Source organism: Anomalospiza imberbis, chromosome 4 (assembly GCF_031753505.1).
Source record: "Anomalospiza imberbis isolate Cuckoo-Finch-1a 21T00152 chromosome 4, ASM3175350v1, whole genome shotgun sequence".
NCBI lineage: Eukaryota > Metazoa > Chordata > Aves > Passeriformes > Viduidae > Anomalospiza > Anomalospiza imberbis.
The window spans coordinates 2,788,733-2,802,455 of record NC_089684.1 but is presented as its reverse complement, the minus strand read 5'-3'; the positions used below and the strand labels follow the sequence as shown (position 1 = coordinate 2,802,455).

The 13,723-nt window shown below is 34.0% G+C and overlaps 1 protein-coding gene across 1 annotated transcript in view; it reads right to left on the bottom strand.

Moving 5' to 3' along the window:
• The window catches only part of TUSC3 (tumor suppressor candidate 3), a 107,671-nt gene that overhangs the window by 16,203 nt on the left and 77,745 nt on the right, over positions 1-13,723 (bottom strand). Inside the window, exon 7 of the mRNA XM_068186806.1 lies at positions 5,514-5,577. Coding sequence (XP_068042907.1) covers positions 5,514-5,577 — 64 coding nt within the window. The remainder of the gene's footprint in view (positions 1-5,513; positions 5,578-13,723) is intronic.

The following is a 13,723-nucleotide window of genomic DNA, read 5'->3' as shown; positions in this document are numbered from 1 at the left end:
CACTTAATACACTTAATTTAAATTCCCTTTGTAGGACAGGAAATCTCTTTGAAAACAGGTGTCATTTTAATGCTACCAAAAACTTTTGTCCTTTTCTCTTTCAATCAATATCTCTTATCCACCTATGCAGGTGTCCCATTAAACTTTGCCATGGAAATTCAAATTAGGAAACTGAAAAGATATTTCCATTTTTACTTAGGTGCATATGTTCAATCAGCATCAATGCTAACTTTAACAGTAATAACAAAAAAACGTACCAGGTTAATCATAACTGCTAATTCCTATAATAATGGTTTAGGTTTATATCCTGTATAGGAGACAACATAAACATATAAATAAATAGTTTGCCTAATAACTGAAACTCCTTTGATAATGAAAATATTAACTTTTAAATTTACTCCTTAAAGTAAGGATCAACTGTTACAACAAAAGGGAAAAAACTATGACATACTGCATTCAAAGCAGTTTTATTTCTCCAGGGAATTACATAAAAACTTGATGAAAATTCATTAGAAATACTGAGTAATGTCTACAAAAAGGAGGAATAAAAGAATTTAAGAAATCTTTTAAATTCAACACAGCTTATCCAACATTATTATTCCTTATCTTTCTTGCTGTATCTTGACACCCAGAGCAATATTTACAGCTTCAATGCCTTTTTGGATATAACAGCCATATACACTATCTGTATTCAACTGTAGTTAATTACAACAGTAATACTGATTGGGCAGTTCACTGCATGTAATTTCTCTTAGGCAATGACAGCTCTTCATTCCAAAGTTATCTCTCTTTTGCCTTTATGTCTTCTTAATAACTCTAGCAACACTACTTCAATACCCTTGTCTTTAGTTTCTCTTTCTTGTCTCTCCAAGAACGTCAAATTACTCAGCATTTAGAAAAAAATTATTAGTACCCGATCATTTCTGCTGACTCCTCTTATCTATGACCAATTTCTGTCAGAAGAGGGTTGCAAGAATAGACACCACAAGCCTGGAACATCTTTTGCAGGGAAAAAGATATTTTTTCAACTTGGAAGGAAGATATGGAAAGTATCTTTGGTGAACTCTATAAAGCTCCAAACAGAAGGGAAAAAAAGAGAGAGAAAGGACTACTTCCCATGACTTATATGCTAAAGTCACATAGTACATTTACTGTGCAAATTATAGGCTAAAAAAATCCTAAAGGAATAAATTCTGCATACTACATGATTTTACACTGAAAATTCATTGCTATAGAATATTATCCTGCAATTAATTAAAAAATTGATTAAAAGGAAGTAGGAATTTATTAATTGATAACTAGAATCTGTAACATTCTTTATAGCTGATCTGGCTCAAAAATCTCTGAATCATTTATTCTGTCTGGTTATTTTGTTTTGCACAGTTTTTCTCTATGTTCTTAAAAGTAACTGCTGCACTAATACGTGTGGATGCAAACTGATGATAACTTGAGAAACTTGAAACTTTAAACAAGAGAACTTGCTAAACTTTATTGCTAAATGAAAATGTGCTTAGCTATGTGCTTTTTTTGCATGGTAGAATTGGATATCTAGCACACAATTAGACTGCCTTACCAGGATTGTGACTGTGAACTGAGTTATTGCCCTATGTAAACTAGGTAGCCCTAGGGTCCTTACAGATAGTCGAACCCTTCAAAAGCAAAACCTTGAATTACAGACTGTACAGTGTCAGCATACTCACAGCTCCACACACGTTACTGCTTTTATATAATTTATAATAAAATTCACTTTAAAAAATCTATTCCATGCTCTTATCTAAATAAGTTTTCTTTGTGTCATCTGCCATATTCGTTCCACCGCAGTTATACTTTTATTTATGTAATGACTTTTTGATAAATTGTCTACTTCATCAGAAAGTCTCTATACTGAAATAATTCTACAACCTCTTCCAAGGTATTAAGTGTGTAAATTGAACCCAGTTGCTTGAAGCACTGATTATCAAGATGATGTGGGGATATTTATTAAATAAAACTTCCTTCTCAATTGCATATGATAAAAAGGTTTTGTTGCCTCTGGGGAGGATGTAAAAATTGGCCAATTTCAAAGAAAACTGAAAGTAGATTGAAAAGACTGGCATATTTTTACAGATATAGCCTCCAATTGAATTTATACCTAACTCTTATTCTGTAATACTTTTTTTCTGGAAATAATTATAAAAATATTTTCTTTTAAATTTTTTTTTAACCTGTTGATTTATGGTGAACAATGATGTATAATGTGGCATAAATAAAAGCAAATCTTGGCTTTTGTTTTATCCCTAGGCAATAAAAAGCTAAAACATAATGGATCACATACTTCTATTCCATAGAGTGTTCTCTTCATTTTTTAATGAAAGCTTCACTAAACCACTTTCACCCATTTTATAAGGCTGGCAAAAGAAATCCAAATGGAAGCCAAATGTTATGTCAGGCAAGACTGTAATTCATACCATAATACACCATGAACTGTAGGTTGGAAGATTCAGACGGGATGAAAAACAGCTTCACATCTGAAAGTGCCCAGAGAGATTACGTGTTCTCCATCCGTGAAGTTTTGAAAAAATTGCACCAGACAAAACCAAGAAAGACAAGCTCCAGTATTAGGGATAATCCTTCATTAACAGGAAGACTGAAGTATATAGTCTTCTGAGATCCCTTTCAACCAACACTTTTATAATTTCCATAATTATTTCCTGAAGTTAACTCTCCAATATAAGACAAAGGGGAGCCAAAGAACAAAACTGAGGAAGCGTCATCTTGTCAGCATAACACAAACTGCTCGAAGTAACAGCCTTGAAGTCACAGAAGTGTATAATATACAAGCACCATGACATCTTGCAGGTTTTTTCCAACCTTAATGATTCTCAGCTATCCAGCCATGTCTTTTCACTGTTCCCTGCTACATGTTCATGAAGACATGTAGTTCATGAAGTTCATGAAGAACTGCAGCCCAGAGGAAAGGCTCACATTGGAGAAGTTCATAGAGAACTTTCTCCCATAGAAGAAATACAGAAAAAAATACAGAAATGCAAAGGAAATTCATATTTTTTCATCTGAGGTACTAAAAATTCACTTTATAGAGAAATACAACATTGCATTTCAAAATCTAGCAAGAAGTGACAAGCTTACTACTACAAAGTAAAAAGAAGCAACCAAATGAAACATGTACATTACTGGAATAGTAATGTCCTGTTTTAAAATTCAATGCATCTTTCAAAGGATAAAATGAATCCGGCATATTTTTTTCCAATTTCCCATATTTTCTAACAACATTTTCTGAATAAAAAAATAATGAAGAAGCAATTGAGCAGCTCATAATTACTAGCAATATTGAAAGAATAATGGAATATTAATTTTCATGAATAACTGTTAAACTCTGTCAAGATTTTGTGTGAAAGATTTCATTATAAAATTTGTGTGTGACCAAAAAATCATATCAAGAGTATTGAGCCATGAAATGAAACCTTAGAGAATTCTTTCTGCAAGTGGCAATAAACAACATCACTAAAAGGATTCTTTCAGACAGCTGCATTAATGTAGCTAGCCAACTTCCTGGTTTAAAGACAGTATCTGCCAACAAAAAGATATCACTTTCATGCTTGAGTCAGAGAAAATATGTCATCAACAAAGTTTTTATTTTTAATATTTTCTGGTTTGGGGGTCTACTTTTCTCATTCTCAAGCAGTCTATGGGATCGTTTTAGACAACAGATTTGTTTAAATTGGGGCAGTTCACGAAGAGCAGAAAACTGTGAAATCATAAATTGCAACTCTACAAAGGAAAGCATAAAGATGATACCAGTAGGATGCATACTCTATCTAATAAACAAGAAACTTTTCATATGAAATGCAATAGCTGTCCCTGTGTACTTTTTAAAAAATGCAGCATTTAGAGCAATTATCACTGAGTTTTGATGTGGCAGTTTTCAGGTGGAAACTCTACACAGATGGAAACTCTGAAGCCCCTCTGGGTAACCTGCGTGCATGTTTGCGCACCCTTTCAGTAAGAAGCATCTTCTTGTCTTCAGACTGATTTTCCTGGTTTTCAGTTTTAGTCCACTGCTTCTTGTCCACTCAAAGGGCACTACTGAGAAAGTCTGTCTCCTTCCTCTTCACGTCCTCTCCCTGAGAGTCTTCTCCAAGTTAAACAGTTCTAGCTCCCTCAGCCTTTTCTCACAGGATAATCCCCTAATCATCTTTGTGGCTCTTTGCTGGACTCCCTCAATTAAGTCTGCAACATTCCTGTATGAGAGATCCAGAACCGGAAACAGCATTCCAGTCCAATTGCAAATATTATATTTGCTCTCCAAAATATGATCATAACTTTGAAACTAAATTAATAATGGCTATTTATGAGGCATATAAGGTTTCACAGGTAGCAGAATGGATGCCAGGCAAATGAATGTAAGGAAGGTGTTGTCTTTGGATAGGAAATGCCAAAGATGAAGGTAGACAGGGAAGTTAGAGGAAGGGCAGGTTCTAAGGCAACATAACTTCAGAGAGAGAACAAGAGTAGCCATGATCATAAAACTAGGATCCATCTATTACTGCAGACTGGGAAACATTATTTTCTTTTGCTTGTTCCCCTTAGAGAAAGGTATTTCTAATGGAACTACTAAACTTTAAAAATGGTTAATGGTGATTAGAGTTCTCATTCAATGAAGTAAGATGGTAAGAATCAGGGTTTAAAAATCTCAGAGAGAATAGAAGTGTTTTTTACAGTTTATTAAAACTTACACAAAAAATACCCAACCCCAGCCCCCCACACCCTAAAAACCCCAACGTAACTTTCTCTGACTCATTAAGACTGATAGAGTAAAAGTAGGTCTCAAAGTCTTTCTGTGAGGAGGTGATGTCAGTGCAAAAGTGATTGAGTTATTTGGTTCAAGAATTAGTAGTAAACTGTTTGTATTAGGTGGAGGAAAAAAAAACCAATGACTACTGGAGGACAAATCACCTTCATGCACACTTGGTAAATTTCTGTAGGACAAATCACCTTCATGCACACTTGGTAAATTTCTGTGGGACAAATCACCTTCATGCACACTTGGTAAATTTCTGTAGGACAAATCACCTTCATGCACACTTGGTAAATTTCTGTGGGACAAATCACCTTCATGCACACTTGGTAAATTTCTGTATGCCTTTCTTGTAAGTAAAAAGAAATAAAATTATTTTTTCATTGAATTTTTAATTCTTATAAGAAAGATTAAAAAATAAAAAAATTAGGTTTTGCTACTGGAAAGGTAACACTGAAAAGAAAAAAAAAATTAAGAATAGCGACCAGGCACAAGACTAACAAAAGAGATAACAAGGTGCACACAGGTGAAAAGCAACGCCAATGTTACTTGGCAGTAAATAGAAAGAACAATGAATATTTATTTCAACATATACTGAGTAAGCCAAAATAAAATACCTGATTGAATTTCAATGATATTCACTGCCAGAGCAATTTTATTTAACAGTACACTGTACCTCATATTGGTTTTTAATATTTATCACCAGTTTGAAGGATACTCAGCAGAAGAATAATATGCGACTCTGCCACAAACTGAGCCTGGCTGCTTCCATGTATGTAACTCTGTAAAATAAAAATGAAAAACATTACTCTTTAAGAAATCCATTGAAAATGGCATGACCAGATATGTGAGAATAAAACCTGTTTTGCAGAAAAATGCAGGTAGCAACAGCTAGAAATTAATAGCACAGTTTATGTATGTAGGTTTAGTAAAAAGGAATGTGAAAAATTTAGACAAAACACATATATAGAGTAAATGTAACAGGAAAGCATTATGCTGGACTCTTTTTCACAGTGCTGCTACTGTGGAATAAAGAACATGCATTTATTTGCTCAGGTAATACAATTTTTCAGAAGGGAGATGATAAAATCAATCGCATGCCACAGCATGGTTTTTACAAAAGTGAAAACTGAAGCCTGCCTTAAAAAAATCATTCTACTTTAGTCTTTCTCAGATTGAGTGACGTTTCTTCATACAAAGTCTATTTTGTCTTTCTCCAGTAAGGTACAATTGTGTCCATCAAAGTTCCTAATGCATAAACAGTCTTATTTATATGGAAATATTGTAAAATAAATGCTGATACTAAAACTAAGTCTAACACAGTCTACTGCCCTCTACCCCAAATAACTACTGTTAATGGGCTCCTCTTGTACATTTATTTTAAGAATCTGTAGTATATTAGTGAAAAGCTGTTAGTCTTTATTGTTAACTATCTATGACAGCAATAAAGAAAGCAAAAATCTGAAGGGCTGACAACACGCACAAAATGAGGGAGATTCTCTGTCTTCCTCTCCTGTATTAATCACAAATATTGAGTAAAGTTTGTCCTAGCATGCTATGTGAAAATAAATATATCCATGTTCTGAAAGTATTATTTATATGTATTACTCTTAGGCATAGATAAAATTTTCACCCTAAGTAAATGGAAAGAAAAATGCTCACTAATAACGTAAAGAAACAGAAAACTTTTTGCCCTAGTCTGAATGCAGGGTTTTTTTTATTTAACTTACATGTGTTAATTCAGTTTATTCTGAAAAATTCTGACTTAGTAGCATCCTTGTCATGATTCAGAACAACTCAGATTTGAAATAATTGGATGCTTCAGCATACTAAAGAATGCTTTCACCCACACTAGTTAAAATCTGATAGATGCTGTGTCAGATCATGCAATTTATATTTACTCAGTAGGTTATCTATTGTTTTCAAAATTCAATCACATTATGCTCATTCAAATAACCAATTCAAATCTAAACCAGGCAAGACCTTCATGTACCTAAAGTTTCTATTTCTCTCTTTCTTTAACAAGATAAAAATCACTGATCTCATAAGAATCTCATTGAAGTCTGACATGACAATGAGCCAAACTGTATTTCTTGATATTTTTTTTGCATGACTTCTTATAAATGTATAAGACTACATATACACCCCCACACACACAGCTATTTATATATATATGATCACATGTACATAACAGAAAGGAAGGAAATAATAACACATTAATAAAAATTAATGACAAAGTTAAAATGCTTGATAGATTGTGTATTTTGATTCAGTTGTGACCACTGTCCTGTGAATAGTGACCTTCTGTCATTATTTTGACATTACATTTTTGAGTTTTCCTCCTAATAGGAATGAAGAGAGTCACTTCCAAAAATTTTATGCTACTGCTTCTGATGACAAAAACCTGTTCCATGCTGGGGAGGAATCACATTTTAAGCGCTGGTCTTCACTGACCCTCATATTAACTTTATTTAAAAATATCACTCCAGCTTGTGTGACTTCTGGTTTCACTTGGGAATAAAAAAAAACTACAAAGAATTTTATTAATGAAATAGGACAGTTTCATAACCATGTAGCTGTCAAACCTGTACAGAAATGATGGTTTGAAAAATGCCAGCAAATATGCTCTCAACTCGGAACATTTCAAACGTGATTTTTCAGTTGCTATTCACACTTGAAAAAATGACTAAAAAATTATCTTAAGGATCTTAATTATGTAAAAAAATTATCATCTAGGATGATCAGAGTTTGCAGGAAACCCAGTTTGCAGGAAACCCAGTTTGCAATACTGTCCATTCTACTACTTATGACACAAAGCTGAAACACCACAAAAAATCCTAAATGCTATAAAAATGAATGAGATGGTTATTGCTTTTAAAATCGTATTATGGTTTTAAAAAGAAGAAGTATTAGAAGAAATTCTGATTTTAAAAACTTTATGGCAAGGTCTTGAATGTTACTGAAGTGGCAGAGTGATTTAATGTAATGCACTAGCAGGCTTGATATCACAATAATATAAGGATACAGCTGTGGGAAGGGACCTTTAGAGGTCATCTGGCTCAATGCCCCTGCAGTGAGCAGGACCATAAACTAGATTAGGTTGCTCCTGTCCAACCTGACTCGGGATGTTTTCAGGGATGGGGCATCTATCACCTCTTTGGGCAACCTATGCCAGTGTCTCACCACCTTCATGATAAAAAATTTCTTCCTTGTATCTTGTCTAAATCTAACCTCTTTTAGTTTAAAACTATTACCCTTTGTCCTATTGCAACAGGTCTAAAACATGTCCCCATCTTTATTATAAGATCCCTTTAAGTATTGAAAGTCTGCAATAAGGTCTCCCCAGAGCCTTCTCTTCTGATTCATTGTTAATCACTGTGATAAAATCTTAACCAGAAATAATTTAGAGCAGAATATCTTTCCCTGCCTTTTGGTTAAATTAACAGAGCAATTAGTTTTATTACATGATGCAAAATATGCATATTTATATCAGAATTTGAACAGTCTCTCGAAAGATAAAAGTCCTTAGGGAAAAAAATCATGAAAACAAAGATATACTCATTACCAATACTAATTAAGTGAAATATAAGAGTCATAGCTGCCATCTGATACTCAGTATAAAGAAAAAAAACATGAACTAGATACCGTGTATTTGCAAATGTGATACCTGAACAAAGCAAACAAAAACCTGACAAAAAAACTAGAATATGAATTTCTGGCCAAATGTCTCATAGGGATTCATGTTATAACTCTATTTCTTTAAATGTGAGGTGCTAAAGGCACAGCCTTGCTTACAAGGATGTTCTTTGCTTTAGTCCTGGAAATCTCATGTGTATATTAAAAAGCTAGTAGGAGACAATTGTTACATTTCCAGAGAGGGGACGGAAATGAATAAACGCAAAGGGAGTAGCCAACTCTAACACAAACCCCAAGTTTCATCTTTGAGGGGTCAAGAGACCTCAGGTCAACAGAGAGAGTTGAAGTAATTGAAAGCACTAGTTGAAAGCCACTCTGTTAAAGTATTAAATAAAGCAGATGTTTACAGCACAGTATTGCCTTCAAAAAAAAAAAAAAAAAAAAAAAAAAGACAAATACTCATTTTAACTACCAACATCTTTGTTCTATTACAAATGTTCTTAGGTAGATTATTCTTAAACATTACCCAGCAATAGATCTGTGTGTGATCAACAGGGTGCTCAATTTGCCTCCCCAAGACATTGTTCTCCAAGTACTCAAACCAGTAGCATGGCACATCTCCTCTATAGCTATAGCTCAACGGGAGCAATGCTTGTTAAGTACAGAAAGTGACAGACTATTCCAGGGATGAAGATTAACCAAAATAATTTGCATTTGACAACTTATTGTGAATCACCTGAATTTATGGCAGTACCTCATGCTATTTCTTATGAGGAATGGATATTAACCACTTCACAAAAGAATTGCAGGGTGTGTTTTTTCCTCAGTGAATCTTCAGACCTACTTTCTAAGACAAAAAACAGAGTAGACGCTTTCAGAAGACAGAAGAACAGTATTCAATGTAAAAAACATGGCAAACAGCTTTTCTTAAAGAGCAAATGGTGAGAACTGTATGGCATTTTTCTTTGTGTCCTTCCCTACAGGCATATGACATTACTTTGAGGCCACTTGAAGCATGGATTATATGTGCATTGATACATATTTATGCAAATGTACTCCCCACACACCAGTTCTGTACACTGCAATGGCCACTGAGTCATCAAGGTTTGAAATTCTTATCCCTCTGTGACTCATACTTACCTAAAATAGAAATGTATTTCAAGAAACATTTTAAAAGGACTATTGAAGGATTAGCTATTTATCAATTCTCAAACTAAAGAAAGGAACTGATCACTGAGGTTTCTTTATTTTCATACTACTTCTTTCCTTCTATAAAAAGATTGCTGAATGATATTCTCATGAAATTTTATTTGAAGCTACAAACCATTAAAACACTGAGAAGTAAAATTTCTGGTTTTGCCAAATTTTCTGCTTTTTGACACTGAATCCACTTAATAGTTGGAAACTCTGTGAAGTCTATCTGGCTGCAAATGCTTTAGGCAAATGCTTTAAATAAATTCATTAATAAACTCAGATTTTCTCTTTCATTTTAAAGGCAGCAATAGGGAGGACCAGGTAAGTTGCAAAGATAAAATCTGTCAGAAGAGAGGCAACGATAACTTGAGCAGAAAACTGGACAGCCACACAATTAGCAGTGCCACGCAACAGACAACAGCAAATGTCATGGTGGTAGGACTAACAGGGGAACCAGAGCCTGAGTCACTCACATTTTAAACAACCAGTTCTTCCCCAACTCAAACATTCTCCCATATCAGGTCTTATTTCAAAGAAGCTATTTGAATTTTGAACTGGAATAATCATATCCCTAAATCAGGCCATTTTCTTTGGCAGTGACAATCAATTGTTCAATGCCGGCATATTTTTACAAAACTGTGTTAAATGTTTATCTACTATTCATAAACTCATTAAGTATTGAGTGTTATTGAACTGCAGATGGTACACACACACACACACTCATATATAAATACATATAAAATCCCACACCACAATACTCAAGGATAACAGCAATGTAATATCCTTTTTAAATTTCCCTAAATGCAACATATGTTTGTGATTTCCCTTCAAGAGTGATGGTTGTCATGGTTCAGTAATATAACTACAGTCTGTGCTCTTTTTTTCCTTTCTGTTAATGCAGTGTAAACAAACCAGAAACAAAGTAAGGAGAAATAAGGCCTCTGCAAGTCATGTGCTAATTCTTAAAGCAAGAAGAATTTTGGACTACCCAGAATTAAAACATGATTTCAGGTGCTTTCTTAAAACAAACATCACGATGTTTATTTTCCATTAGTATGCGCAGGAAGGACACTAGGGTGAAGGGAGCTGATTAAACTTAGCTGGGTTTAGTAATAGCCTAAAATATAAGGCTACTTCATGAAGTATAATTTGGGATAACTGAGAAATAACTCATCCTGAATTTACGAGATATGACACACATCTAATTAAAAAGTGTATTGAAAACTGATCAAAAGCAGACAATTTTGCTAATAACTATTCTTGAAAATGATGAACTGAATTTGGATTGTGTGTTGAAGAAATCCCTAGACGGAAACTGTGCCCTGAAGGAGACAACAGGCCAAGTTCAAGCTAACATATGTAGAAAGCAATGAAGCAACAGAGTAGTTAACTGCCCCAAAGAGAGAATTATGAATTCCACACCATTAGGATAAACACTATTGATCTGGCTTCTTTCACTACATTAATATTCAGGGTGAAATTCATCAGAGAAAGGAACATTACAGAAAGCCACAGATTACTTAATTATGATTGAGCCTTCGGAATGGCATACTTTAATTAAAGACCACCAATTTTGCCAAGAACATGCATTAGATATAAGCAGATGTTATTTTCTCTTAATTTAGAGAGAAAAAGAACCATGCAACATTCTCTATCAATTCAGATTTTACATAATTTCCAAGTCGAGGAACAGCAGGACTTTCAGCAGTATCTAAATGCTTAAAAAGCAGAAGTTCTAAAACATTGTCTCGTGATATCATTTCAAGACCTTTTCATTTTGAGTGCAGAAAAAGCTTAAACATTTTATGGAGGACAAATGATTCATTCAGAAAAGCAAAAACTCTGAAACCAAACATCAAGGTATATAAATAAGTGTTTTACAGTGTGATTTCATTATCATACCTGCATTTCTCCAGACAGGTTTTCTTCTAAGCAAACTATGTAACACTTCAAAACCAGTAACTACCCAGCAGGATTAAGAATAAAATCTTATAAAGCTCAAAATCTCAAGCTTTCTGATTCTGTTACTGCAGCCACATATTTAAATATTATGCTTTCTAAAACCAGCACAGTTTCACATAGCTTCACTTGAAGCATACACTCCAAATATGCTTCTTTAATTCCAGTGTAGTAGTATTTGTTTGGTTCATACAGGAAATCAGTTTTAACTTACTTATGAACCCAATAAGGGACTTACTATGAAGTTGTTGGCCTAGTCATGTCTGTGAAAATCTCAGAATAGAAGCCTAATCTAATTCCCTGCTTTCTTTGCATCACAGAAGATACTATTATCTGCTGGGGATAGCACAAGTTTGGCGACCTATTTATTCTGTAGCAGCCATCCTTCAAAAGCTCTTCTTGCTACCAATGATGTGAAAAAACATGAGATGATACTGGTTTGGGCCTAAGTTATTAACATGAGTGAGAAAAGCTACCAGCTGGGAATATCTGCTAGCACATGGATGCGATTTGCCAAATTAATAAACCTTTTATTGGGACAGAGGGATTTAATATGGATATGAGTTTATTTTAGAGAACTTAAACAACACTGAATCTCGGTAAATAAATATATGAATCCCATCTCAAAAACTAAAGAAAGACAATAAGTCTTGAAGCTAGTTAATTTACTAAAAGAAACCTCTGACTAGTCTAATCACATATTAATATTCAGTAGTTAGGAAAATATCCAAGTATTTAATAGGGCAATTGCTTTTATTGTAGATAACCAGATATAAAAGGGGCATCTGCAAATGATGCTTAATGGCTTCCAAAATTAATGTAGTATTAAACACAAAATAAATCTAAACTCACTTACTGCTAACAGAAATCCTAACTAAATAAATAAATTTGCATTTCTAGCAAAATGAAGACCACATATGACAGTAAGAAATGTGCGGTCAGTTATTTGAGACAATATTTTTTTCTAGGAATCGTCATTTTATTTAACAATAAACAGAAATAATAAACTTTAATTTAACACCTGAACTTTAATTTAACCTACCTGAAATAAACTATTTCTTTTGAACACTTACTAGCTTTATAAACCTTTCTAACTCGAATATAAGCCAAGAGTTCACCAGCCTAGTGAAAATTTCATGTATTATAATCCTAGCAAGCAATCTCTCTAAGAAACATCTCTACATGAAATGACATCTAGCTCAGTTTTAGACCAGCAAGACCAGGATGAACAAAACAGCTGAAGTGCATACACCAGCACATACAGAATGGTGAGGGATAGACAGAATTATTAGATGTTGCATTTATGTACTTTCAGTAATTTCATTCCATTTACTGAAGCACCTTACTCTAAAAATTAGTATGATATCTAGAAAATAAACTGGACCTCAAATAGAACTCCATGTGTTTATTATTTTTTCAGCATCCTTGGTGCAACAGTTAGTGCAAGTATTGAGACTCACTTACTAAACAAGACCATAAATCATATCAGCCACTTTTGATGGGTAGGTTTAATAGCTATGGATGAAATCAACCCTTTTAAAGAAATATTTAGTGTTCGTGGGTTTTTTTTTAAGAATCTATGTAATACAGATACAACAATCTCATACAGACTCTGATTCCCTCATTTTTAAATTCATTGAATATGAGTTACATTTTCCAGTCCTGAGCTCATTCCCGTGTTCACCATTGCTCAAACCACAAACTGAGACGAGACAGCAACCAGTTTTCATAGCACTGGCTGGCTGGAACAGCCTGTGCTGGCTGCTTTCCATGAAGTCCATCTGGCACCAAGCACAGAATATGATCTGGGTTTCCAGCCCAAGAACAAAAGTGGAAAAATGCTGCTTTACTTTTGAAGACTAGCAGGCTGGAAAGGGTAGCTGATATAATTTAAAATAGCATAAAAACCCTGGTTCATGCTGCTGCTCTGGATGTTCTTAGACAGCTTTTATAGCTATACTGCATTATTTAGGGTTTCTAGATGTACTGACAAAGGAGATAGTAGAGATTATCTCACAAATCTAGAAACTGTAAACACTCTGCTCTGATATAGAGACATTGATATAACCTGCTGAATAAGAATTCTGAGGGACTTCTTCCATATTTATTAATCACAAAACAATAAGAGAACAAAAGATG